The sequence below is a fragment of the Melanotaenia boesemani genome, chromosome 5 (genome assembly GCF_017639745.1).
Source record: "Melanotaenia boesemani isolate fMelBoe1 chromosome 5, fMelBoe1.pri, whole genome shotgun sequence".
Taxonomy (NCBI): Eukaryota; Metazoa; Chordata; class Actinopteri; order Atheriniformes; family Melanotaeniidae; genus Melanotaenia; species Melanotaenia boesemani.
Genome location: NC_055686.1, coordinates 37,318,579 through 37,344,628, shown reverse-complemented (window position 1 = coordinate 37,344,628; position 26,050 = coordinate 37,318,579). Strand labels below are relative to the sequence as shown.

General features: G+C 41.2%; 1 protein-coding gene across 4 annotated transcripts in view; it reads right to left on the bottom strand.

Moving 5' to 3' along the window:
* The window catches only part of clcn5b (chloride channel, voltage-sensitive 5b), a 41,213-nt gene that overhangs the window by 9,272 nt on the left and 5,891 nt on the right, over positions 1-26,050 (bottom strand). For 3 of the 4 annotated variants that reach the window (XR_006010289.1, XM_041985544.1, XM_041985543.1), the window contains exons 3-12: positions 10,138-10,310; positions 9,845-9,944; positions 9,165-9,352; positions 7,584-7,706; positions 6,693-6,899; positions 3,963-4,043; positions 1,889-2,123; positions 1,625-1,800; positions 1,404-1,544; positions 904-1,090 (exon numbers count right to left, since the gene is read on the bottom strand). Coding sequence is in view for 3 of the 4 variants with exons in the window: in XM_041985544.1 (XP_041841478.1) it covers positions 904-1,090; positions 1,404-1,544; positions 1,625-1,800; positions 1,889-2,123; positions 3,963-4,043; positions 6,693-6,899; positions 7,584-7,706; positions 9,165-9,352; positions 9,845-9,944; positions 10,138-10,310 (1,611 nt within the window). In the remaining variant the exon portion in view is untranslated. Of the gene's footprint in view, positions 1-903; positions 1,091-1,403; positions 1,545-1,624; positions 1,801-1,888; positions 2,124-3,962; positions 4,044-6,692; positions 6,900-7,583; positions 7,707-9,164; positions 9,353-9,844; positions 9,945-10,137; positions 10,311-18,478; positions 18,656-26,050 lie in introns of those variants that run through there. The other variant, XM_041985545.1, reaches the window with a different exon arrangement.

The window sequence follows — 26,050 nt, the reverse complement described above, 5'->3', positions numbered from 1 at the left end:
ATTACATGCACAACCCGAATATGCGAAATATTAACCTTAAATTTAATCTTATTTAACCTGAACACACATTTAAAAATGTGTTTTATAGTTTAAGTCTGGTTTGGTTTTTAATTTGTGCTGGGCTAATTAAAAACTTAAAATTAGACAAAATGTTTAAAATTTCACATCATTACATGCAAACTACAAAGATAATTAAAAACTGGCTTATTAAAAACATTTATATCAAAATTAGCTCCATGTGAACAAACGTCCAAAAGTTTTGATCTAAAAAGAGTTATTTGTTTTGTTGAGTTCCTGTTGCCTGTTTATCATCTCAGACCAACAACCATGCCACGTCTCTTAAGTCCCCTTTCATCTAATTAGCTATTTGTAATAAGAAACAACTGAAGCTGGTAAAGTGGCCGATAAGTTTTATGTTGCGCTGAAGTTCCTGGTGAATAATAATAATAATTTTATACAACAGCATGAACGTCCTAATTAACCCAAAATAGAGAGTATCTGGATGGGCTGTCTAGGCAAGACAAATTTATTTATATACAGCACATTATATGCAAAGGTATCCTAATGTACTGTCAGCAGTAACATCCACATCACATTCCAAGCTTGACAAACAAAGTCAGGAAATATTTCTTCCCCACCGACATCCAGCTGCACTCTGTACATCCCAAGATGGGCCAAACGTGTAATTTTAATCTCTTCCGCCTGTTCAGACGTCCATGCTTCAAATGCCACCACGCTGAGGCATGTGAACACATCCAAAGCATCCACCCAAACAGCTGTCCGCTTCTGAGTCAACACCCCGACTCAACACACTCCTGTGCCCATCGCATCTCCTGTCACCATCTAAACCTCCAGAGATGAAGTCAAAGTTTTTTTCTTTAAATGTGTGTTTCCAAGCCTCACCCAGGCAAGCAGCAGCTCCAACCATGGCGTAAAGCCCCGGAGTGATGCAGTCTGCCCCTGGGGTGCACCACCCTTTGAAGATGAGCCAGTCGTGGTTGTAGTAGGCCAGCTGCTCCATGCCGACACCCAACAATCTGCCGGCTATGGCTCCGACCGCCATGCTGGGGATGAAGAGACCAGAAGGAACCTGGACCGAAGAGATTGCTTTTGTGTGACTCTTTTTTTTATGTTCTACAACCATTTTCTTTAAATAAACAACTCTATCTTTCAGTGAGCGACATGATGGTGAAAAGAAGAGCTTCAAACACTTTGGATGTGATTGCAGACATATTGAAGGCAGCTGTCTCTGTAGGACGTTCACACACGGAAAGCGCTGCTTTTCAGCTATAAAGACTTTAATGAGTGACTCCAGAGGAGAGGCGACATGTTTCCAAACAATACCAGTTGCTCTATTCAGAACTTTGGCCTTAAAAGATGCACAGTTGTGTCTTGTAACCCACCTTCATGCCAAACGTGATCACAGTGATGAGTATTTTGAAGATCAGGGCTAAAGCCAGCTGCCACAGAGCCGTGTAGAGGCCTTGTCCTGCCGGCCGGTCTGCCAGGCTGTTTCCTGCACCTGTTTCTGATATGTTGACTGGCTGCAGAGGCCAAGTCGGGGGGAAAAACATTAGATGCTTCATTTATGGGGATGGAACTCAGTTTTTTTAGACAACCTGACCTGTTTGTAGCCGCAGAGCTGAGAGGAGTCCAACAGCGAGCAGTCGTTGAAGAGCTCTGAAATGAGCTCTGCTCCACTCATCCTGGTGTAACTGTTTGGGTAGGCGATGACGGCGGTCAGCGCCGCTACCACCAGCACCTCCATGACGGGGTAGTGACCGAGGCGGGTGGATTTACCTGCCACACATGGACAAAAAAACCAATAACACACATGCAAAGAAAGAAAAACGGCTGACCCGTTTAGCTGTTGGATATTTATACTCACGCATCCTGCACCAGGCGATGTTGGCCTTGATGAACAGCGCCCCCCAGAGGCCTCCAAAGATCCCCAACAGGATGAAAGGGGCCAACTCCACCAGGTGCCACGGTGCATGAAACTCCACGTAGAAGAGCACCAGGCGGCTGTTTCCAAACGGGTTGATGGAGCGGAGAGTAAAGGCTGCCACCAGGGCAGCAAAGAAGGATCGCCACAGGGTCTTTAGGGGGAAGTAATAACTCACCTGGAGGGGGGGGGGGGGGGGGGGGGGGGGGGGGACAGATAGCTTTAGACTAATAGGAGGATGATAAAAGGATTGTTTTGAAAACATACTGTAAATGATAACAGAAGCTCAGCTAAAGGGTAAAATCCTTAAATACAATCCAAAATTTTCAAGATGGGCCACTGTGTAAAGTGTCAATCAAAACAATGATAATTCATAATATTTCCCAATAAAACAACACATCAGACGTTTCAACTGAGACATTTTTCCATTTCATGGAAAATATGAGCTCATTTTAAATCTGATGGCAGCAACACATTTCTAAAAAGATGGAACAGGGGCAACAAAAGGTTGGAAAAGTAACTAACAAAAAAAAACTGGAGGAGCCTTTGACAGCTAATTAGGTTAAATGGCAGCAGGTCAGTAACATGGCTGAGTATGAAAGCACTGCAGCGAGGGACAGCCTCACAGGTGTGAAGAGGTTCACTAATCTGAGACCAACTGTGTCTAAAAAATGTGGAAAATGTTCCTCTATTATGGACTGTCCCAGGTCCAGTCCTTGAGATCTACTGTCCTGCAACTTTTAGATGCCCTTCTCCAACACACCTGAACTAAATGTCTGAAGCCCCTCATCCAGATGTCACTCAGCTCTGCAGAGGTCTGATAAACAGATATTAATTTGATTCAGGTGTGTTGGAGACATGATGCATCTAAAAGTTGCAGGATAGTAGAGCTTGAAGATGGGACTTGGGCACCCCTGCTGTAGACAATGGGATCTTCAGAGAATCAAGAGGAATCTCTGTATGCATGGTACAAAGCTAGTTATCTTCAGGGCTTGAGGCAGCACTGCATGAAAAACAGACTCTAAATTACTGCATGGACTCAGGAAGACTTCCAGAAATCACTGTCTTTGAACACAGTTCACAATGAAATCCACAACTACAAGTTAAAGCTCCATCATGTAAGAAAGAAGCCAGATGTGAAGAGGATCCAGAATCCCCCATCTTTTCTGAACCAGAGCTCGTTTAAAATGGTCTATGGCAAAGTGAAAAAATGTTCTGTGGTCAGATGGATCAAGATTTGACATTATTTTTGGAAACCATGGACACTGTGTCCTGCAGACTAAAGACTAGAAGGACCATCCAGCTGGTCATCAGTGGGCAGTTAAAATATCTGCATCTGTGATGGTATGGGGGTTGCAGCTTCCACATCTGTGCCGCTCCATCAGTGGGATGGGGGGGATGCTACACAATGGTAAACATCACCTTCCTCCAACTTTTTAGAGGTGTGCTGCTGCCACCAAATTCAAAATGAGCTCATACTTCTCATTAAATGATAAAATGTTTCACTTTCAACAATAAAAAATATGGTTTTATCTGTTTTTATTGACATTTTACACATCATCCCAAAATCTTTTGGAATTGTGGTTGTAAATGAATCTACTCCCTCACAATTCAATAATTAAATCAGAGCTCTTATTTAACTTTTTGAGCCTAGCTCTGAAAGTTGCCAAGACTACCAGCTAACACTTTTTCACTGTTTATTTGATCCCAGTTTGTTGCCAGTGTGCTGCTCCTTCCAGCATAAACTCACACATTCAAGAAAAATAAAGCAGATCAGCAGGTTTATCTGATTGTGATAAAACAACTGGCACTCTCAGAAAAATTGTTGGATCCTCTTGAGATCTGGATCCGATGGCTTCACTTCATGGAATTCCTTTTTCTTTAAAGTGTAAGTTTATTCATTTGTAACAGCTTCCAGGCCTCCTGAGTCACATCTTCCAATGTTGTCTTAGATTTCAACATCAGTCTAAAGAAATGCATGCTGAGAAAATGCTCATTTTTAATTATTACAACCCACCTCCTCCAGGCTGAACAGGACCCCTCCAATAGGAGCACCAAAAGCCACCGACACTCCCACCGCTGCCGCCGCCGATAAAACCTACGGGACACAGAAAGAACACTACTGTTCTCAGTCTGTGGCTTATGGTTATGACATTTTTTCATGTGAAATCTTCATGTTTCGGTACAAAGAAACATGTGAAGAACGTTTGTGGGATGACTTTTGGCATGAGGACAGAAAGTGTTTCACCCGTCAACATTTTTCTCAGTAAATACTTTTCTAATGGGGCTAAGGAAATGAATTTTTACCAGATGTTGGTAACAGTAAAAGTGATGGATACAAAGAAGCCAAAACAAATACTTCAGAAATGAAGTTTTGTGTAATGAAATGTTCTCCCCGTTTGTGCGTGGGTTCTCTCCGGGTTCTCCGGCTTCCTCCCACCGTCCAAAGACATGATGTTAGGTTAATTGATGGCTCTGAATTCTCCCAAGGAGTGAGTGTGTGTGAATGGTTGTTTGTCCCTTGTGTTGGCCCTGTGATGGACTGGTGACCTGTCCAGGTGTACCTGCCTCTCACCTGTTAATGCTGGGATAGGCTCCAGCTGACCCGCGACCCGTAATGGACTAAGTGCTTTAGAAAATGAATGAATGAAATGGAATGATGCAAAAGGGCAGACAAAGCTAAAATCTATCTGGAATTCTTACGTAATCCTGCCTCCTATCAGTGCAAATTAATATCAGCTGGCTCAGTCCCAACTGATGGTCGAGGAAACGGTGTCTCATTACCAAAGTTTCACACAAGAAACACCTCACGACAGGTAAAAGGATCTGCTAATTGCTGCAGAAGATACTGATGTGAGTGGCTACAGAAGGAACTCTAAACCTCTGGATGAGCCAGTGAGCTCTGCTGAAGCTGTAGTCTGGAAGTAGAAAAAACATCATTCACCATAAACCGGCCACGACCAGGAGCTTCCCCGTGGTAGAGGAGTGAATAGAATAATAAAAAGAGTTGTCCACAATCCAAGCAGCACTTATGAAGAGCTTTAGAAAGTCCTGCAGGTACGACTGTAGCAAGACATAATCAAGACGAGTTGTGTTTAGACTGTGTGTGTTACACGCTTTACAGAGAAAAATTAGTAATAAACTCAACTGCCAAGACTTCACATGTTGCAGCTCATTTAAAGTTTGCCTCTGAAACACTGACAAAATACAGTCTGTTGGGACGAGACCAAAACGGAGCCTCACCTCAATAACTTCATACCAGCAATGAAGCTACGAGTGCGGGGCTGATTTCCAAACTTCAGCCAATTAAAAGGAAGGATTAACGGAAACATCAAGACATTCTTATTAATCATCTGCTGAAATCTACCAGGATAATGAAGCTAAAACAAAAGTTGACATTTCAGAAAGGCAACGATCCCAAACTCACAACTATTTTAAGAGAAAGTAAATCACTTAAAGAACTTAACTCACTTAACTAAAAACTCTGAAGATTTTAAGTCTGTTAGTGTAGAAGAAAAGACCACAATCACACCTGGCCAATGAATGATGCAAGTTTCTCCCTGCAGCGGTTATTACCAACCACGTTTTAATTGGGTTGTTACCAACATCTGGGTAATATTCCATGTTAATGGCCACATTAGAAATATTTACTTAGCACAACAATGATGTGTTAAAAACCTGTTTTACCTGCTGTAAACGTGACTTATTTTTCTTAGGTCAGCATAAGCAAGACGAGTTGCGTTTAGACTGTGGCTATTTAGGGAATCACAGGAGCACTTGCCTGCACTACAAATGTCAGTGAGTTTTATTTACATGAACTGTTGGATGTAAACTAATGACACTCATCAGAATCTGCTCTGTCTCAACCGGAGCTGCTCACTCGCATTAAAGTCTCCTGGTTTAAGTCTCACGTCGTCTTGTTCTGTGTTCATTTAGGACAGAATGACACAGGATAAATCTTCTTTTACTTATAAAGTGCAACTTTACACGGTTTAATTAAAAATAATATATTTTATTTAATAGTATTACAATCATAAATTCCTAAAGAGTCATCTAAATGTCACCAGCAGCATGTAAAATAAAAGAAAAACTCTGCTCATTTCACCAAAACAGCCTTTTTTCAGGTGTCATGATGCTTAATTATTGTCTATCTGGATAACAATTGTGCAGCATATCACTGTGTGTAAGGGTTTATCTGCACTTAAGTTACTTTAAAGTCCAACATGTCCCGGTAAAACGACTAGGATTGAGGCAGAGAGCTCCAGGAGCTGGGTCTAAACAGAGCAAAAGTCACTTCAGCTTTATTTCTATGGCACTTTTCAAGCAGATGCAGCTGAAAGTGGTTTACCTGATGAGGCTAACAGCTAAAAATATTAGCAAGAATATCAATTATAGCACTTTAAACTGAACACACCTACCGGGTTTTAAGTTACACATCTAGAAAGGGTTCAAACTTTCTTTTGGGACGATAAAGCAGAGCCGTACTTTCTGTACTGATAAATTAAATTAACTTTTGGATGAACTGAATGAGTCGGCGCAGAATCAGGCCAATATTTTTATTAGCTGTAACACATTCTGTTAATAACTTATTCTGTGCAAAAATTCCTTTGAGTCTAAAGTCCTCTGAGGGAAAAACTTCCAGTATCTGTAACAAGATGTAAATGTTCTGGATTTTTTCGCCTCCATGTTTTACAGGTAATTTATTCAGCAGGTAAACCGTGAATGTGCTGGCCGAGCCAGAGCCTACCTCTCGCCTCTTGGCCTCGTTCTTGCGGTACTTGGTGAACAGATGACAGAGGATGTTGGCGCAGCAGCAGGCCACGTGGACCAGAGGGCCCTCCTTCCCTAAACTGAGCCCAGAGGAAACGGCCAAAACCAGGGTGATGGTTTTGATGATCAGAGTCCACTTTCCCAGGTAGCCTCGGATGATGAAGCCGCTGAGGATGGTTTTAATCTGAAACAGACGCAGAAAGAAAGACGTGGAGGCTGGTTGCATGTGCACGGATCAGGTTGTAATTCCACAGAAGACGAGGATTTGTTTGGTCTTATGTGTTTGTCTTAGAGAGCGAGATCACTTTATATGTGCGAGTTTGCGCACATGACCAGGAGATAGCGAGCGTACACACCAACAGAAGGGAAGGGCAGAGAGGAAGTTTGTGTTTCAGGTTTTTCCCTCGTCTAAGCCGTTTACCTTTTCTGGCCAGTGTCTGACCTTTGAGAGATGAATCTGATGGAAGAAAGCTGATTCTAGTTCGAGGAGACTAAAAAGAAAGAGTTGGAGCGAGAGGGAGGATGTTTGTGTTTACAGGCAACAGCTTGTTTGTGTCTCTTCGGCTGAGACGGACGAATCAGTGAGGTTAGGTTTGGAAAACAAGTGGAAAAGCCGAGTGTAACCAGATCTTCAGCATCTCACTTCCTTGTAAATGGTGAGAGAAACAAACAAGATCAAACCAGGAAGTAAACACTGACAGAGAGACAGCAGAGCTGAATCTAAATAAATGAATAAGAAAAGACAAAAAGGTGAAAACAAGAACAGGAAGTCTTAACCAAACAAAGGAAATAAATCCCCAAAAACTGGAAAAAAAAGCTTATAAAGATGTGATAAACCAGTATGTCATAATCACGTGTGCAGCCTCACCTCTGGTATTCCTGAGCCACATGCATACGGAGCGAAGGCCCTGACCAGCATGACCGCCAAGAAAGCGAAGAGCAAAGCCCACAATATGTACATCATGTAGCTGACTATGTAGGCGAACGCACCCTGCAGGGAAAACACACACATGCACAAGAATCAGACAGGATTTCTCACCGAGTCACGCTGGATAAGTCAGGATGTTGTTTTTTATGACAGCTTGTGGCCAGTAGAGGGAACCCAAGCATCATTAAAACGAATGCAGAGCATAACTACAACATGGCTACGAGAGCCGCAATCCAGCAGGTTTTCAATGTATTCCTGCTTCAAAACACCTGAATCAAATTAAGTGGATCTAAAATCAATCAAAGTCTGCACAAGGACTCGTTAGTTTGACCCAGGTGTGTCAGGGCAGGGATGCATAGAAAACCTGCTGGACTGCGGCTCTCGTTGGACTGAATGAGCAGCCCTGGTGTACAATATGTTTAAAACACAAATACAAAAAATACAATACAAAATATATAATACAAAAATATTAATATAAAAAATATAAAATACAAAAAATAAACAAAGTTGCACAGTTTGCACTCCATTCACACACACACAGCCAAGGGGTTTTTATTTTAAGCTCCTACTTGTCCAGAAAACATAAACAGTGTTTATAAATGTCTGAATTCTGTTCTTTGTTGCAAGGATGTTAATTTTAACGTTGGTAGTGAAATAAGAGGCCTCTGGAGGAGAAGTGTTTTGTTGTACTAATAATGTAATGGATTAAAATAAGCACTTTTTAATGTAAAATATTCCATTCAGGGACAGACAATAAGGTGTTTTTTTGTTTGTTTTTTTTTGTCTAAAATGCAGGATTATTTTACTGAATGATTTCTGAAACACGAGTTAGACATCTGTTGGCATATTAGCAGTTTGCATTGTGGTGCACCAACATCCCAGAAAAGTTCTCTCACACAGTACAACGTTAATGAAACTTTAAGGGAAAATACCACCATTAAGATAAACCGTTGCTCAAAGTGCTTCATCATTTCATCATTACTCTCCATTTACTTGAAAAACATGATAAAAGTTATCATGGCCCATTTTTTCCAGGATCTGTACCAAACAAGTATTTTTGTTGGTAAATCATTCCGTGAACGTCTGGTAAACACTTGTATATGAATATGACATACTATGACTGATAAGATTTTAATTAAGTAGCTCAAGTCACAACTCTAATGAAACCCGTCTAGCTCTCCGCCTGCCTCATCATCTCCTCTCTCTGGACTGCCAGGAAGCTTTTTTTTTGGTCTTAAAGTTCTGACTGAAGACACAGCACCATTAGCACCAACCCCTGGTACTAGCTAACGCTAGCCAGAAGTGCTATGTATGACAGCAGGGACAGCCAATCAGGTTAGAAAGAAATGAAAGAGCAGAGCCAATCATAAGAGACTTATAGAAGTAATGTTGCCGATGGAGATTACAGATCTCGCAGCTGTTTGTGAGACCAAAAATAACTCAGAAGATGCTGGTAGGGACATCTTTCTACTTCCCCTACCCACAATGCTCATGGTGGGAAAACTGTAAGACCGTCCCCACCTCTGAAGTTCCTGTTATGAGCTCAGCCCAGCTCTGCCACTGTGGACACCGGTCCCTCTCCTGGAATGTCGTCTCATTGGACGTCCAGCAGCAGTGTTCGTGGTTGAACCAGAAGCCGATGAGACACACACCTTCTTTCAGGTCCGTCAGCCAATGAGCTGCAATGTCGATACCACCGGCTAGAGCGCCTGGAGGAGAGAAAGATGAGCTCAGGATCTGATTTTTTTATTTTTTCATGTGTTTTAAACAAAGTTGTGAAAAACTTTCATTGTTCATCCAGGCTTTTGGCCTAATAAATATTCTCCCTTTTCCAAAAATATGTCGCCCTGTGTATTCCCAGTGTCATGCTAGCGCTACTTTGTGGCTCCACACCTGCCGTTTGTCACCACATGGGAATAAACCTTCAGCTGCTGCAGACAGCTGTGAAGAAGGTACTGAGCAAACTGGTCCAGGCGGCCATTAAGCTCAGAGCTTTACCTGAAATCCTGTCATCTGTATTACAACTCAAAGCTCAAGCTGTGTTTAGTTCTGAATGTTTTCTGCTTTCGTTTTTAAGAAAATGCAAACAAAAACCTTAAACTTGCCGGCTTTGACGATGTCAATCTGCTGCATCAAACATTCATTTACAACTCAGACGTGAACCCCTACAGAAGCTGTCTGAGGAGGAGTGCATGCTCTACCTGACATGAGTCCCACCAGCAGCATGAGCAGCCACCCAGAGAAGGCGTCGCTGACGCTGTGCAGCAGGGCCACGGTCGACTGTCGGCTCTTCTTGGTGATCTGGACACAGAAGTGAAAGATGAAGATCATTTTGTTGTTTTATGTCTTATTTTAACTCAAGTTTGTGTTAATAAAGTGGACTTTAAAAGCAGATCCACATGCATGATAATCTGAAAGGAATAAACTACATAACTGCTCCATTTAAGACCTTACATTTCTCCCATTTGTCTTAAAAAAAAACACTTTTCTGTACCTCTCTGTGTCTGTCCCGGTCCTTGCTCTTCTCTCTGACCCAGTCGATGGTGTTGAAGTCTTCATAGGTGCCCACTCCGGGTAGTGGGTCCTCCAGGGGGTCTACAAGCTTGCTGGGGCCGCTGCCGTTCATACCGGCTGCTCTGCTGCTGCTGCTGTGCTCCTCGTAGCTTCCTGGGGAGGTGGGGGGAGAGGTGTGAGAAAGGGAGGAGGAGGAAAAGACAGAAGACACATGTAAGAACCAGCCTGTGAAAACCAACACTGTTCCTGCCGAGATGTCTCCTCTTTCCTTTCTTGTTTTCTGGATAGCTGGATGAAAATGGGTAAAGAAAATGTGCGTTCTGAGGCCATACATACATCACAGTTGTTACAAGTAAAAAGAAAAAAAGATTATACACACACAGATCCCATGTCGTTTCTCCTGCACACACACACACACACACACACACACACACACACACACACACACACACACACACACACACACACACACACACACACACACACAGCATTTGTTAAGATCTACTAATGTAACACAAGCACCGTTTCAGCATGTGTTTTAAAACCACATCTGCTCCGACACCGGCTGGAGGCTAAAAACCAACTAGCTGGTTTTATTATTCATTTACAACAAAACTTTATCCTGAGGATCACATCAGATCTTTATTTTAATCTAAGTTACTGAAACTCTGGGCCCTGGTTAATTATCACACAGCACTGATTATGTTTAACGCGAGCAGGAACTTATTACCATTCAACCTGCCGAGCCACAGAGGAGGAGGCTTCCAGCAAAACACAAAGTTTAAAAAGACACCTGGACAGAATCACCAGGTGTCTGTTCGTGGGATCAAACTGCGGAACAGGCTGGAGGAAGAACACAGTTAATGCCCACATATTAATATCAATACATAAAAACATGGTACCAGAAAAGTACAGAAACGATATGAAGACGTATTATTTAGACTGAGCAGTGTTGTTCTTATTGTTGTTGTCATTGTTGTAAAACTCCATCAATGTAACTAGTATTTGTAAACTTATAAATAATTTAAATGACATTATTATCATTATTATATTGGTATCACTATTATTATTACCATTATTGTTGTTGAAACAATTACTTTTATTATCATTATTATTGTTATTATATAACTCCTTGACAGAAATGTACTCTTTAGGGAGATGATTATTGTATTATTGTATATGAGTATTGTTATTTTTACTATTGTTTTGTTATAAGATAATGTAATGCCTAGTAGTTAATGATGATAAATGACTAACTGACTAAGTTAACAGGGGTGGAACAGGATAAGTGTATGCTTCCACTCACTCCTTCTGAACTTGTGTTTTCTTTTTCTTTTTTTATATTTTGTCATTATGTTTAAATAAAGTGAACTCTTTTGTCCTCGGCTTGTCAGAAACACTCTGTCTGAGGACAAGCAAGGACCAAAGCAAGTATGAAACTCAAGGGAGGAAAAAGTAATCTGTTAGTGAACAAAATTTGTAGCTCAAATCTAGAATATATTGTTGCAGGTGACAAAGGGGGAGTGGTTAAAGAGACCCGGGTTGAAGTAACCGGTCTGGTAACAGAGGTGAACCAGTGTGAGCCGTGAGCAGGAGCCATAATATAGCAGCCCACTGTTTTCTACTAAATCTACTTGAGATGATTAAAATGCCATCTTCAGTTAAAAGACTCAGCAAAACTGGACGATAGAAGATGGAAAAACGTTGCCTGGTCTGATGAATCGTTAGTTCAGCTGAGATGGAACGGTCATATTTGGTGGAAACAACATGAAAGATCCATCCGGCCTTGGATCAACAGTTCGGGCTACTTCCAGCAGGATAATGCACCATGTCACAAAGCTCAGATCATCTCCACCTGCTTTCTAGAACATGACGATGAGTTCACTGGACTCCAACGGCCTCCACAGCCACCAGATCTCAGTCCAGTAGAACAGCTTTGGGATGTGGTGGAACGGGAGATTCTCATCATGGATGCAGCCGACAAACCTGCAGCAACTGTGTGATGCTGTCATGTTAATATGGAGCAAAAATCATCAATATTCCTGCTTCGTTCTTTGTTTTATATAACATTTTATTTTATTAGAGATTTAGGGAGAAAATAAAAATTCTCAGTGAATAACAAGACTTCTTTTTAAATAGATAAGCAGCAGTCTGGATGTTTCCTCTCATATCAGATGCTGAGAACTTTGATCATTTCTTTACTATACTGTAACACACACAAAGCTCTCTCATGAGGTCCACAACAGAAGAGCCTGATTACGACACATCTGAACTTTAATCAGCCATCAGACACCAGCAATCAAACGAAACAGGAAAAAAAAAAACACTAGGAATCTAAACAGATTTTGATTTAAGCTCCCTGTAGAAATGTAATTATGGCAGTAAAACAACAAGCCTGGAGTGAAATAAAATGTTTTTATTTCACTTTTAATGGAAGTTACAATATAGATGTTAATGGGGCTGAGGTGCTGCCTGTATGAATAAGAGTTTTAAAGAGGAAAGTTGGATGGGCATCTGCCAAGATGCTGGACCACATCATAACCAGCATAATTAAATGTTTTTGGTTATTTATTTATTTACAGAATTTGATACAACCCCATTAAAAAACTGGTTTGAGATCAGAGCTTGTAAAGTGTTTCAGACCAATAAAAACATCTGCGCCGGACCTAACTTTCTGGAATGCTGCTAGGGATTAAAAAACAAGCTCTTCAAAAGTCAAATGAATTAAAAACAAGTCAGACTGGTAGCAAAGAAATCCAACACACTTAAGGTGCAATGTGAGCTGGCAAAACTGGTTTATTTCCCTGCCAGGTCACTTAGACCTTGTTACAAAACTCTCAACTTACGCAACACCTGCTGTTCTCAAAGGTAGAAGGAAACAGTCAGCTGACTAATGAAAACAAAGATGTACTGTAACCACATCCAGGTCAGAAAACAGCCAGGAGCAGGACTGTGTTGGCACATTTAAAAACATGTCTGAAAATAAATAAAACAGAAGAACATTACAGCAGTTTTAGACGTCTCGCAACTACTTAAGCAAACTTTGAATAAAAGTGTTTCAGGTGTCGACTTCCACTCTGCCAGCTGGATTTAGGCTGTTAAAGTGGATTTAAACCACCGTTTTAAAAAAACAATAATCAGTGGATCAAGTTGATGAGAGGCTGATCAAGTAATTTCTTTGTTTTTTTCCACAAACGAATAAAGACGCCATTGTTGTTTTAAAACAGAAAATACCACCGAACTGAACCTGGTGAGTTTACCGGCTCATACCACCCCTGCTGCCACCTTCAGGTTAGGAGGAGAAACTGCAACACGACACCAAAACGACGCTCGGGTGTGAGAGCAAACTCACCAGCATCAGCTACGCCGGGGTCTCCAGCTCCGGTCCTCGTGAGCTACTGTCCTGCAGGTTTCGGATGTCTCCTACTACAACACACCTCTGCACAAGCCTGTTAATGACCCGGTGATTTGAGTCAGGTGTGTTGCATCAGGGTAGAACCCAAAACCTGCAGGACAGTAGCTCACAAGGACTGGAGTTGGAGATCCCCGAGCTACGCCATAAACGACCGCAAGCAGACGCTGCGCGAGCATAAATCTGCCTTCAAAAAGTTAAAAATATTATGTAAATGGCAGCTCAATCAGCAGCCAATCACATTACTTGACTGAAGGTTCAAGTAATCACTAATCGTAAAGATAAATTTACATAAAAGAAATCTGTCTGGCCATGATTCTGTTCCGTCTCATGTTTACATCGGATTTGTGTAGAGCTTCATTCCACACACTCACGTATCATCGCTTATTATTATTATCCAATCCCTCACAGCTGAGAGGAGGCAGGAAAGAGTAACTGGGAGTTTGTGTGAAGCTGTAGAGAAAGTACGAGTTCCTGGTGGGCTTCCCACCTGTGGGGATGCAAAGGCAGTCAAACATTTCCCAGCAAGAAACTTTCAACACCTTAATCAGACGAGGCAAAGACGAGGTAGCCTACATGTTGAAATTAAGCATCACGTTGACAGCTACACAGATCTCAGATAACAGGCTGACAATAATAAACACCTACTGGGGAATACTGGATCCATTTTAAACCCTAAAACGGCTCAGACGTTCCTGCAATGAGGGTAGATTCAGACGTAGAGAACGTCATGTCTGTTCTCAGCATGAGTGCTACCACTTTCACCTCCCTGGGAGAGTTAATAATAAAATAAATAAATCAAACTTTTTATTTTTTAGGTGGCTGAAGCTTCATATTGTTGGACGTGTTCTCTGCTGGATGGATGCGCACATGTGGCCTGTGTGGCATCAGGGTGAAACTCGCTGCATGCAGTACAGAAATGATGTAGAGAGAAATGAGGCTGTGGTGTAAATAAGATGAACGACATCAGACTGTTTAGTTTTTCCTACAAGGACAAAGTAGAAACCTGTTCTAGAGGAAACGTGACCTTCAGGCTTCAGCTTGCATGAAGCCGGTCATTTCCCAACTTTAGGTTCTTGTTAGAATATACAACAGTTCATATTTCGATGTCATGTGATAAAGAAAATATATTTCTACAGAAGTTGATTAAATCACAAACCAAATCACAATATCGGTTAGCAAACTTGCAGATTTCTTCCCACATATTGTTCAGGCCTAATTCCTGCAGGATTTAAATCAGGTGTGGAGAACAGCTAAAAATGTCTGATTACATGTCCTGGGAGAGAAAACTGTAAAACTACCGAGGATAAATACAATGGCATGCAAAAGGAAAACCGCAGCATCAGTTTGTTACTTTCTGAGCTTTAGAAGCAGCAACTTTATCTGAACACATTTTATACCCTGTGGAAGAGAAACATTTCAGTAGTGAAATCATTTTTTATTGCTCCAACAGAAACATTCATTTACAAAGAGTGGCAACACCGGGGCCTCCAAACAACTCTCCACTGACCTAAAAACTAAGATAATTCATTATTATGAATTAAGAGAAGGTTACAAGACATTATCTGGAAGGTTTGGACTGTATCGCCACAACAGAAATGAAATGGAAGGCCACAGTCCTTCTGAAGGGAAGACGTAGGCTGAAAAGGCCCAGGCAAAGCCATAGACCAGCTCCACAGAACATCTGGCCACTGCTGGTGTAGCTGTTCATTGTTCCACAATCCAGCACACTTAGAACCAGGAAAGACTCATTCGATGCACAAAAAGCCTCTTAAACGTGTTGGTCTCCAGAAGAGTCGCATGAGGTATGCAAAAGCACATCTGGACAAGCCACAAGCATTCTGGAAATAAATACTGTGGTCAGATGAGACTAAGATAGAACTATTTGGTCAGAACAAGAGGAGGTATGCATGGCAACATGAACACACGGAATTCCATGAGAAGAAATTATTGCCTACTGTGAAATTTGGTGGCGAGTCCATCGTGTTATGGGGCTCTATGGCTAAGTACTGGAAACCAAGTTAAAATGAAGGTCCACGTGAATTCCTCTCAGTATCAGCTGTTCAAACTCCACCAAGGAATTCATGCAAGTACAGTATCCTGGAATGGCCATCCCAGTCTCCAGACTAACATCACTGAAAACGTATGGATTGATTTTAAGAAGGCTGTCTTTGCATGAAAGTCAAGAAACCAGGTTGAACTGGAGGCGCTTTGTATGGAGGCCAATATACCACCTGCCAGACTTCAGGGACTTGTCTGTGGATATAGGCGGTGTCAGCAAAATGAGGCTCTACTAAATACTGATGGGATTATTTCTTTGGGGTACCTAAATTTATGCACATGCCTATTTTTGTTTAAATGCACATAAAATTGTTTCCATTAGAGCAATAAAAATTATTTTTAAAAAAACCTGATGCAGTGAATTTCCTAAGAGGTGCCAAGACTTCTGCATACCACTGTATTTCTTAAATGCAATCAAATCATCTTATTCAAAATAAAATAAAATCTCTCAATGTTAAGAATTCTTAAAATTAGCATAAAGTGGCCAATGTAGGATGAAAATGTGCCTCAGAGCTCAGCAGAACATCTGAAATTCAACCGGCTTATCTTATTACAAGAAATGAAAACTCATTTAATAAAAATTGAATACTTATAATGAAGTGAGTCTTTTCAATCCAAAGGTCTCTGAATACTTTGAGTCATGGTAAAAGGAACACTTTGGAGACGTGTTAAGATGTGTAAATATCTGTATTTGCATAACTTAGAAAAATGAAGATGGCACATGGTATGAATGGAAAATAGTCTAAAAAACACCTGAAATGGTGCAAAATGTGAAGCATAAAAAATTTAGAGCAGTTTGAGTAAAAACGGGCATTTCGTTACAGTTTGGCACCGTCTGAGTCCTCAAGTTTAAAAATGATAAACTTCCTTAATCAGGGATTAATAATGAGTGAAAAATTAAAATAAACAGAATAATTAAAACAAGTGATTCTGTCTGGAATTAAGACATCAAAACATCCTCATTTACAGTATTTAGTTCTTTAAATCAGCCTCATGAACACTGATCAATTAAACATTTATCAATGATCACTTCTCTTGTCCAAAAGACCAAAAACTATGAGATTATTGGAGCCTGTGTTGATTTGAGACATGAAATGTGATTGGACCTCATCTGCTTCATTTTAAGAAGCAACTTTTCACGTCTGTCTCTCGTAAACGAACTGTGTGACGGAACGTGAATATTGTTTATTAGTTCTTTTATTATCATTTTCTATTAAGGATGAAAACAACTTTAATCTGAAAAAAATCTGAAACTGCAGATGCCACCTCCTGGCATTTGTGGTTTTCAGAACCCGACGTTTTCCAGCGTGCCTGACTCGGGCATTGGGGTGGGTGCTGGCTCCCGGGGTCTTGGCCTCGTCCATCTCTGTGGAGCCGGTGCCTGGCAGTGTGGCGTGACCGTCCCTGGCCTCCTGGGGCCTTTTTGTCTGGCTGGGCCTTCCTCTGCCGCCCTCTGGGCAGATGCGTGGTCATCCCGGTGGCCAGCTGGCTGGGATACGTGCTCTTAGGGGGGCGGCTGGTCTTCTGGGTCCCTGGGCCTCCTGGGCTGGCTCTGACCTTTGTGGTGGCCCAGTTGCATGTGCATATCACAATGTTTTTTGTTTATTTTAACAGCTGGTTGTCTTTAATTTCTTCTCTTCGTTGTCTTTTTATCTTTCATTATTGCTACATGTGATGGAGGTGGATCAAGTTATTTCAGTTGTTTTGGATTTTGTGAGCCATGAAACTTTGGAAATTTGAGAGTTTGTAAAAATGGCTTTTTCCTTAAAAATAAGGCAAATAATCAGTCACTGAGATTTATTGCAAAACATTTTTACAGCTTGTTATTACTGGTTTGTATTGGCTCAAAATTAGATGGAATATCTTGTTTTTAAAAGGTCAGACGCATTTCTTTAAGCCATTTTAAAATTCTAATAAATAAAAACATGATATGTATTACTCTTTTGGAAGTTTTATTCATTTTGAAAATACCTCAGAAGGAAAAAGTTATTAGCAACCAGCTGTTCGGGGTGATGAATGGTCAAACACAACACCTAAATGTTTCTTGGTTGATGGAGATATAATAAAAAAAGTTGAATTCAAGAGGAAACACACTGACAACAATGATACTGTGACTTATTTAATGAACACCAACCACAAGCTCTATGAAGACTGAACAGGCTGCTCAACCCAAGTCCGTGTTATAAAACAAGACCTCCTCTTGTACATGGGGTTAAGATGCCCCATTACACACCCAACTATGGCTGCCCTTTGCACCTAATTCATGATAGTCAAAACACTCAGTGAAGCCTTGAGAAAACACAATCACACAAACAAAACATACACACACCAATGCCGCCTCATGGGATCTGTCATTTTCAAAAACTAACAACTAACCTACAAAAGAGAAAGATACTGGACAAAAGACAAAAACTGTTCTCAAAGATTCAAGAAACTGTAAAGAGAAGAAAGAGAGATGAGTGTTTGATTGTATCTTTCATGTGTTTGATATACACCTCACACAGCTATATACACACAGTCAGACAGACCAAACATTACGAAGATCCATTTCTCTTGAGCAACGTCCAGCAGCTCAGAAACAACAATCACATGACTCTGAGCTTGATGGGTCGTAAACGTCTTAATGATTAAACTCAACAAGTTCAGCAAAGACACAACAAAGCTGCATTCAATAACACGATCTTAGGCATTTAACATGAATGACAAGCATAAAAGCGGACAGGAGAAGGGCTGTGAACGCATCACAGAAACGACTTCTGCATGCAGAACAACATCTAATGACAAGCATTAAAACCACAACTCACTTCTCCTTTACAGTACACACTCACACAAACAGTCCTACACTCACCATTCTCAACCAGTTCCTCCTCATCCAGCTGCTTCGTCCAGCACGGCCAGGCCATCCCTCATTACCGGCCACAAACACTCTCAATCCACAATCAAACTGGTAGGCTTCCCTGCAAACTCCTCCAGGAAGTCAACTCCAGCAGCTCACACCATCTTCAGCTCTCTGGAAGTCAGTGTGTAATGATTGGCTAATCTCTCTGGGAAATATATGGTGATTTGCTGAACTGTGTTATTGCGTTTTAGTTAACAGGCTGAGTCCAATCGTTGCATAATAGTGAGATCACGTATGTTTATAAGGTCTTTCACCCTCTGAACCCTGCAGGACCCACATAGCTGTCAGGAAGAAAGCCTGTGTTGTACACAGTACTACGGAAAGGGTCAATTTACTTCATTCTACTGTTCAGTCTATTCTTGGAATGAAAGCCTTTTGAATATTAAACTGGAACTCTCTGATAAGGACAGCCTTGTGAAAATGGCAAGCAGTAGAAGTACCATTTTAAAAATGGTGAGAATAATACGCTATGTTAAGCAATTTAAAGCCCTTGAAAAAAATTATAAAACACAAGTTATGAACAGTTTTTCAAATTAATTTAACCTGAATTAACTGAGAAACTAACCCAGCTCTGACCTCAGGAGAACAGTTATCTGAATATCGCACATAAAGAAACTTTGTGGAGAGATAGAGCTGTGTTTATAAAGTAAATACTGCTCTACCACACAGAAATTCCTCAGAGTCTTCACTGCTCCAGCTAAAAGCTTGAACTGTACAGCGATCATTTTACGCCTCCATTTACTGGCTCAACATTTGTTAAAGCACTGAAGTACTACCATCTAAAAGCAAAGGTGCAAAGAAAAAAAAGAAAAAGGAAAATGTGAGTTATCTGTCAGAACAGAACAAGAAAACGTGCCAACACCTCATTGAAGCATGAGAACTGACCCTCGGAGGAGCTGCGGAAGCAAAGCTATGCCGAGCCTTCGCTGCAGAACAGCTGCCTGTTTCGCTTTCGGTGGAACCGAACCGGGTGAGGTCTGTGATTTCTCTCAAGTTAAAAGAAGTACAAATCACTGATTATATTAACAACATTTAACTCACTGATTGTAGCCTCAGGCATATAAACATGGCTATAAGAAATGTATTTTCCGTGGGGCTTCAATCGTGGGGATTGTTATTAGATTTATGTCAGTCTCAGTAAGGATGAGGTATTTTCTGTTGGTTCCTCTGCATAACCAGAGTGTATCTCTCAGCACACTCCAGTCCACTAGGTGGTAGTCATGAATCTTTAATGGCCAGGCTATAGTTGCTGTGTACGCAAGCATACACATCAACGTTCCACGACGTTTTTGGATTCGGTTGCTGCAAGACAACAGCGCGACGGCGCAGTCAAATTACCTGATACTAAAGGTCTCCACTAGTGGAAGTACACAGCACATGGACTTTGAAATAGTGAAAAGGCCAACAGTTTACCAATCTGCTGCCAACTGTTAAGACATAAAAACAGTGAGCTAAGATTATATTGCAACGAGAACGAAAAATCATAAAGGTGCCGGTAGTTGCGGACAAGGTCCAGCAGGGTGCTCTTCATAACTATCCGCCATTGTGATCTTGTGTTCATGTTCAAGTCAATACTACAGCTCGCACATGCGACACGTTACGTCGCGTCAACGCCAGTAGCCTATGTACCAAAGGAACGAGTGGCAGACATGATACACCCCATCCCATCCGGCTAAGCTGCTTTCTGACTGCCCACAGAAAAGGGAAGACTACATTGATAAACATAATGGCCTGTCAAGCGTATTGGGGAAGGAAACTGAGCATAAACATAGAAGCGAGTGTGTAGGAAAGTAACTGGAATGATCCACAAAATCAGGGGTGAGACTGAAACTGAACTCATAGCCTTCCCTAAAGGTTGAAGTAGTAACAGAATCATTTAGATTCAGTCAAACTGATGAAGAACAAATTAATATAATGTCCAATCTTTGTTGCTGTTTGGTGAACACTGAAATAGGAAACATGACTAATTTGTTTAACATCTGTAAAAGGTATCATCCTGGAGACACAAAAGCATTTAAATTCAGGCCGACATGATTCTGGTTCAACCTCATATGAAAAATATTCAACACAAAGCAAAGATATTACAACATCAGTTTCCTATTTTATAGCAAAAGAGATGGTTGTGGTATCAGTAAAGACTGCCTCGTGTTCATGTATTTCACTCTATCAATTGTTTTTATCCATTTTAAATGAATAAAATGACACTGTTCATCATCTAGAGGAGATTGAAGCTCATCCCTGTGTGCAATAAGGCAAAATAAACAACAGATGAGGGAAACAGATGCTCAGGAACCACAGAGCGACTTTAAGAACAAGGCACATTGTTTATAAACCCTATTTTATAAAGACTGAGAACAACGTGATGCACAAAGACAACGAGACGACCTCAAGAATCCAAAACTTAAAACATCCAAAGCAAGGCTCACATCTCCATACGCTCTGTGAAACATGATCAAGTGTTTGCAGTTCTTGGAATATGGGTCATCAACACCCATCAGTCTGCAGAGCAACGCTGTGTGTTCCAGCAAGGGATGTCGTACTAAGATCAGCATTCACGGAGTCCGTGTCCTGAGGGGACAAAGCCCACTATAATCTAACATTTTCACAGGAAATCAACACACACACACACACACACACACACACACACACACACACACACACACACACACACACACACACACACACACACACACACACACACACACAGCCAATTCTTCATACGACCACAGAACTGCATGCCAAAACATACACGGTGCTGTAAAATCATCTGAACACACGTTTGAAAAAATAAGACAGGAAGTGGGCAGGAAGACCTACGCAAACACAAAGTTTCAAGTAAGAGTTTGAACTTTGAACTCTTAAGGTCCGGTCACCATGGGAACTGGCATCTCATGTGATCCCTGTGATGCCCACTGACAACATACAAGAACGTCTAGATAGAACATGCTCACGTCATGGACGGTTGTTACGCTGCCACCCGGAGATTCTAAATTATGTTTACTGGGTCAGAGGAAATTTAATAAAGAACTCTTCTGCATTTACACTTGATTTAATTCACTTTCATGTGCACAAGATTAAGCACTGTGGAGGTCATTCAGCCTTCCTGCTGTCCTGACTTAGACGTTAGAGTAGAAAAACACATCGATTCTCAGCTGTTTTAGAGCTCAGTGGTCCCATCCATGATCCAGCTCCCCTATTATCCCCCACCATTTAAAGGTTGGCTAAGGCTCTTCCCTGAATGGAACAGAAATAGTAATTAACAGACGTGAATAAGTGAATAGAAATGATATAAACAACACTTAGAAATCTTAAAATCAAACTTTAATCTGGTCTTATTTATAAACAGCGTCAAAAAGCATTCATTAAAAAGTGATGATGCTGCTACATTTTGTAGAACAGCTGAAGAAAACTTAACTGGTATAAAGTGTGTGGAAACAGCAGGCAATGCTCAGAATTTCTTCTAAAAACTAAATAAAAAGTGTGGAAAATGTGAGCGAGTTCTGTGCCGGTCAGTCTTTCTCCTGCTGGTTGCAGAAGTTTGCTTCAACTAGAACATTAATGTTGGATATTTGTGGTTGCAAACATCCAAAACTAATGTCTCATTCATTTTATTTTCTGTTATGCGATTCCTGCTTTAATGGTCCTGATTAAGAGCGAAGTTTAACCATGAAAATAAGGCACCTGTTCGTGAGAAGAACACGTTTCACAATTATCTGTTTTCTTGTGTCTCAACTGTGAGAATTTCACTTTCTTTTTTTAATTATCATGTTAAAACTCCATCATGTTAGATTTTTCATGCAGAAAACAATCAGTCTAGAAGAGTTAGCGTAAGAACTGATCAGAAATACATACGGTTACCACCAGCTAGCCATACAGGCTGGACAAGTCAGCATAGTTTAAAGGTCCCATATTATACACTTTATTCCCAATCTGAGACCATTCATTAATATCTAAATGAAATATTTCCGCCATGGTATGGACAAATCGACCCTCAGTTTGAGTGCAGCGGCTTCTCTTCACCTCCCTCTTTTTAGCAGCTTCAGAAATGTGCCGTTTATGGTGGGCGGAACCCTGGTGGAGCAGCTCAGCTGTTGGCTCCGCCCATCGCATCGCCCGTCATGAGGTGATTGACAGGTTAATATATTTTCAAGCTATCAGACTAATAAGGCCGAAACGATAAAATAACTGCCAGCTCTTACCTCTCCAGCTGTGTCACGGACAGTTGGTATTGAACCTGGCTTCAGCTTCAAACGGTTGGCGAAGCCTGCTTTCCATGCCCCCATGTTGTGGAAACAGTCCTCTTTGAAATGCTGGCCACAGACATGCAAAACCTTTGGAAGTTTTCCGGGTACATTTCCTCCAAAAATAAAATTAATCCACTCAGTCCTCGTGGGTTCAGTGGATGGAAGTAAAAAAACGTTTTCGTGTTCATTTATGCAGCCACAAACAGAACAGTGCTTCTGTCGCTTAGCCATGTCCGCTAACGAGGGTTGCCGAAGAGGGAAAAACACTGGGCGCTAGGTGACTGTTCCAAAACCATTAAAAAGTGAATTTTGCATAATATGGGACCTTTAATGTGAATGATTGACAGGCTCAAACTTTGCCCACAACATCTTTTCTGGGCATTTGTAGCATCACGAGTGATCCTTGTGAAACAAATACTTCATTCATGATGCTCTTGCTGCCTTGCATTAGTAAAACAACTAGCAGACCGCTCACCTGAATCCAGCTAGTAAGTCAAATAAACACTTGCTATATATTATGCCTCAAAGCAGGAGAACGCTCAGCTGATCTGCTGGAGATCAAAGAGCCGTCCTCTACCAGCGGCGGTGGTGTGTGTAGAGTAGAAAATTAACATCTGCCAAGCATCAAACGTGGTCAGACTTTCCACAGTCTGGCTGACACATTTTGTTCTGGTATTCTTCATCAGTGATGACTCATTCAGTGTTCGTAGAGACGCCTTAACACTGAATCCATTGTGAAACGTGCTCTTCCTTTTTTGTGCAGGAGGGCATGTGTTAAATGGAAGAACACATAAGCCAAGCAAATCCATGCACGGATATAAGTGGAATGTTTACGACAACAGAGGCAAGGCCGTGACAGATCAGCAGCTGTTATGAAATTGGGGGCTTTAAAATGTCCTTAGATGACCCCTAGTCAACCCACTTTCTTCAAAAACAGTTACTGTCACATAAAACTTTGAAAAAGCTCGCGTAATTTACAACATGCTCATCTTCAGTCCACATTTCTTCTTTCCCGTTTCCGTACATGCAACCTTCTGAAATCAAAATACTGAAAAAAATAGAAATGCTCTCCGTCCACTTTTTGGTCACCAGTCAAGAAGTTAACATGACTGAACCATCCATCTGCCTACCGCAGCGGTACACAGGATGAAAAGTCAATAAAAAAGGCAATAAAACTTATTCTGATCTGCACACCATCAGTAATAAATCTAAGTAGTAAACTTACACAGACTGTATTGTCAGCAGTAACAACATCCAGTGCAAGCAAAATCAGCCACATAAAATCGCATCATAAACCCGGCAAATCAGGAAAAAGCAAACGACCTGTTGCCCGTGTGCCAAGTTTACGGCTTTTCTAAAAATGCATGACTCAAACGTTGCCAGCTAATGGATATACCTACATACAGCAGGCAAAGGGAAAACAGCACGGATGATACTACTGGTATGAAATCCTCTTTCTGAAATTCCCTCCAGACTGGTTGAGAAATGATTATTAACCCAAACAATGAAACCCAAAAATAATTAAAGACTAGTGAATCCGTTTCTGATCAGAGGTTTTTGTAATGCGTCTGCCAATCGCTCCTTCTGCTATGTATTTAAAAACTATTCCTCTTTAATTTGTTGAGACTAAAATAAATCTTTAGCAGCTGAGGATCATTTTAAAACATAAATTCCACTTTATTTCTGCCCTGGCTGTTTTGCATTTAAAACTTGGTCCAAAGTACAGCGTTAATTAGCAAATGAAGGCCTCAGCCACTGGTCTCTCAACCAAAAACATGTTCCTGTTAAAACTTTGTTCCAAGTGTTTTATTTGTACATGGGAAGATTAGCAGATTCTTGTAGGATTCTTGTGGCTGTCTCTGGTCCAGATGGGCATTGTAAGTGAAGATGCCGCTTACTTTTTAGAATGACAAACAACACCGAGTCTAAAGTCGCACGTCCATCAACACATCCAGACTGGTTTGCACTTTTTTGTTTCCACAGGTAAAAGCTGGGAAGGATGCCATAATATATGATCTGAACCCTCCTTTTTAGAGACCCTTCCACTGCGGTCCTAATCAAACAGATCTGACCCTGAAGGGTGGAGCTTCGCACACTGATTGGTTAAAAGAATCATCACGTCGTGTGGAACAAAGCGAGAACAGCACCATGTTTGGTTGTTTAAAGCCAAATGCTGAGATGAAATAAACTGCTGGATGTCCACCGTTCTCGTGCTTTGTTTCTGTGTCGTGTTCATCTTCATTACAATTTAAAGAAGCTATCACGCCGCTCTATCACATAGCTGACGCAGCTTATTCCCACCTACTGTGTAAGGGTACGGTTAGTTGTGGAAACGCAACAGAGATCCGGATTTACCAAACCACACCAAACTTTCCCAACCAAGACTATAGGCCAGTTCCTCCTCTTTTTCCACAGTGTCTCTAAAGGAGTGCCACAGGGTTTCATCTTAGGACCCAAGTTATTTTCTATTTATATTAATAAACTGATAACCTGTCAAATGCAATGTACCATTTTTATGCCTCCGATAATCTTTTGCTTTTCTTCCTCAACTACCCAGACTTTCGATTTTCTACAGACTGCTTGTCATATTATTTAGTCTCATCTGCAGGCATTGAAATTGGCTTAGAACGCAGACAAAACCAAACTCATGGTATTTTCAAACAAATGTGAAACCCCAGAAACAATTTAGCCAATAGCTGCCCAAGGTAATTCGATAGTTACCAATGACAATTACACGAGCTTTCTGCTCAACCATGAGCTTTTCTCTGAGCTCACATCACAAATCTGGTTCGAAAACTAAGAGTTTTCTCATCACAAAAAGTCCTGCCTCTCCCTCAGAGCTCACAGTTATTTTGTTTCAGCTACGTTTACTGAGAAGTTGTTTTGTACACAAGTGCCACAGCCAAATGTTTTCAGTACACACACAGTAAACACAGTTTATCGGTGTGCTTTAAGATTTCGTACTGGTTGTAGTCGTCTCATTGTGACTTGTATATTTGAGTTCCCCCCTTGTCAGTTTCCACCGACAAGTGCGGGGCGGGTAGGGATGCAATTTTTTGTGTTTCCACATGTGAAAACTGGGAAGGGTACCCCAATATCAGACCCCACCCTAATGGGTGGAGTTTGACACATTGAAATCCGTTGATTGGTTAAGAAAAAGAGTCACTTCGTGGCATAAAAACAAGCAGGAATGGCTCTTCGTGTGCATATATTTTCTTTTTGTTGATTAAATTGCTGTTTAAAATGGCGTTAGGCAGCACCTCCATGAAGAAAGAAC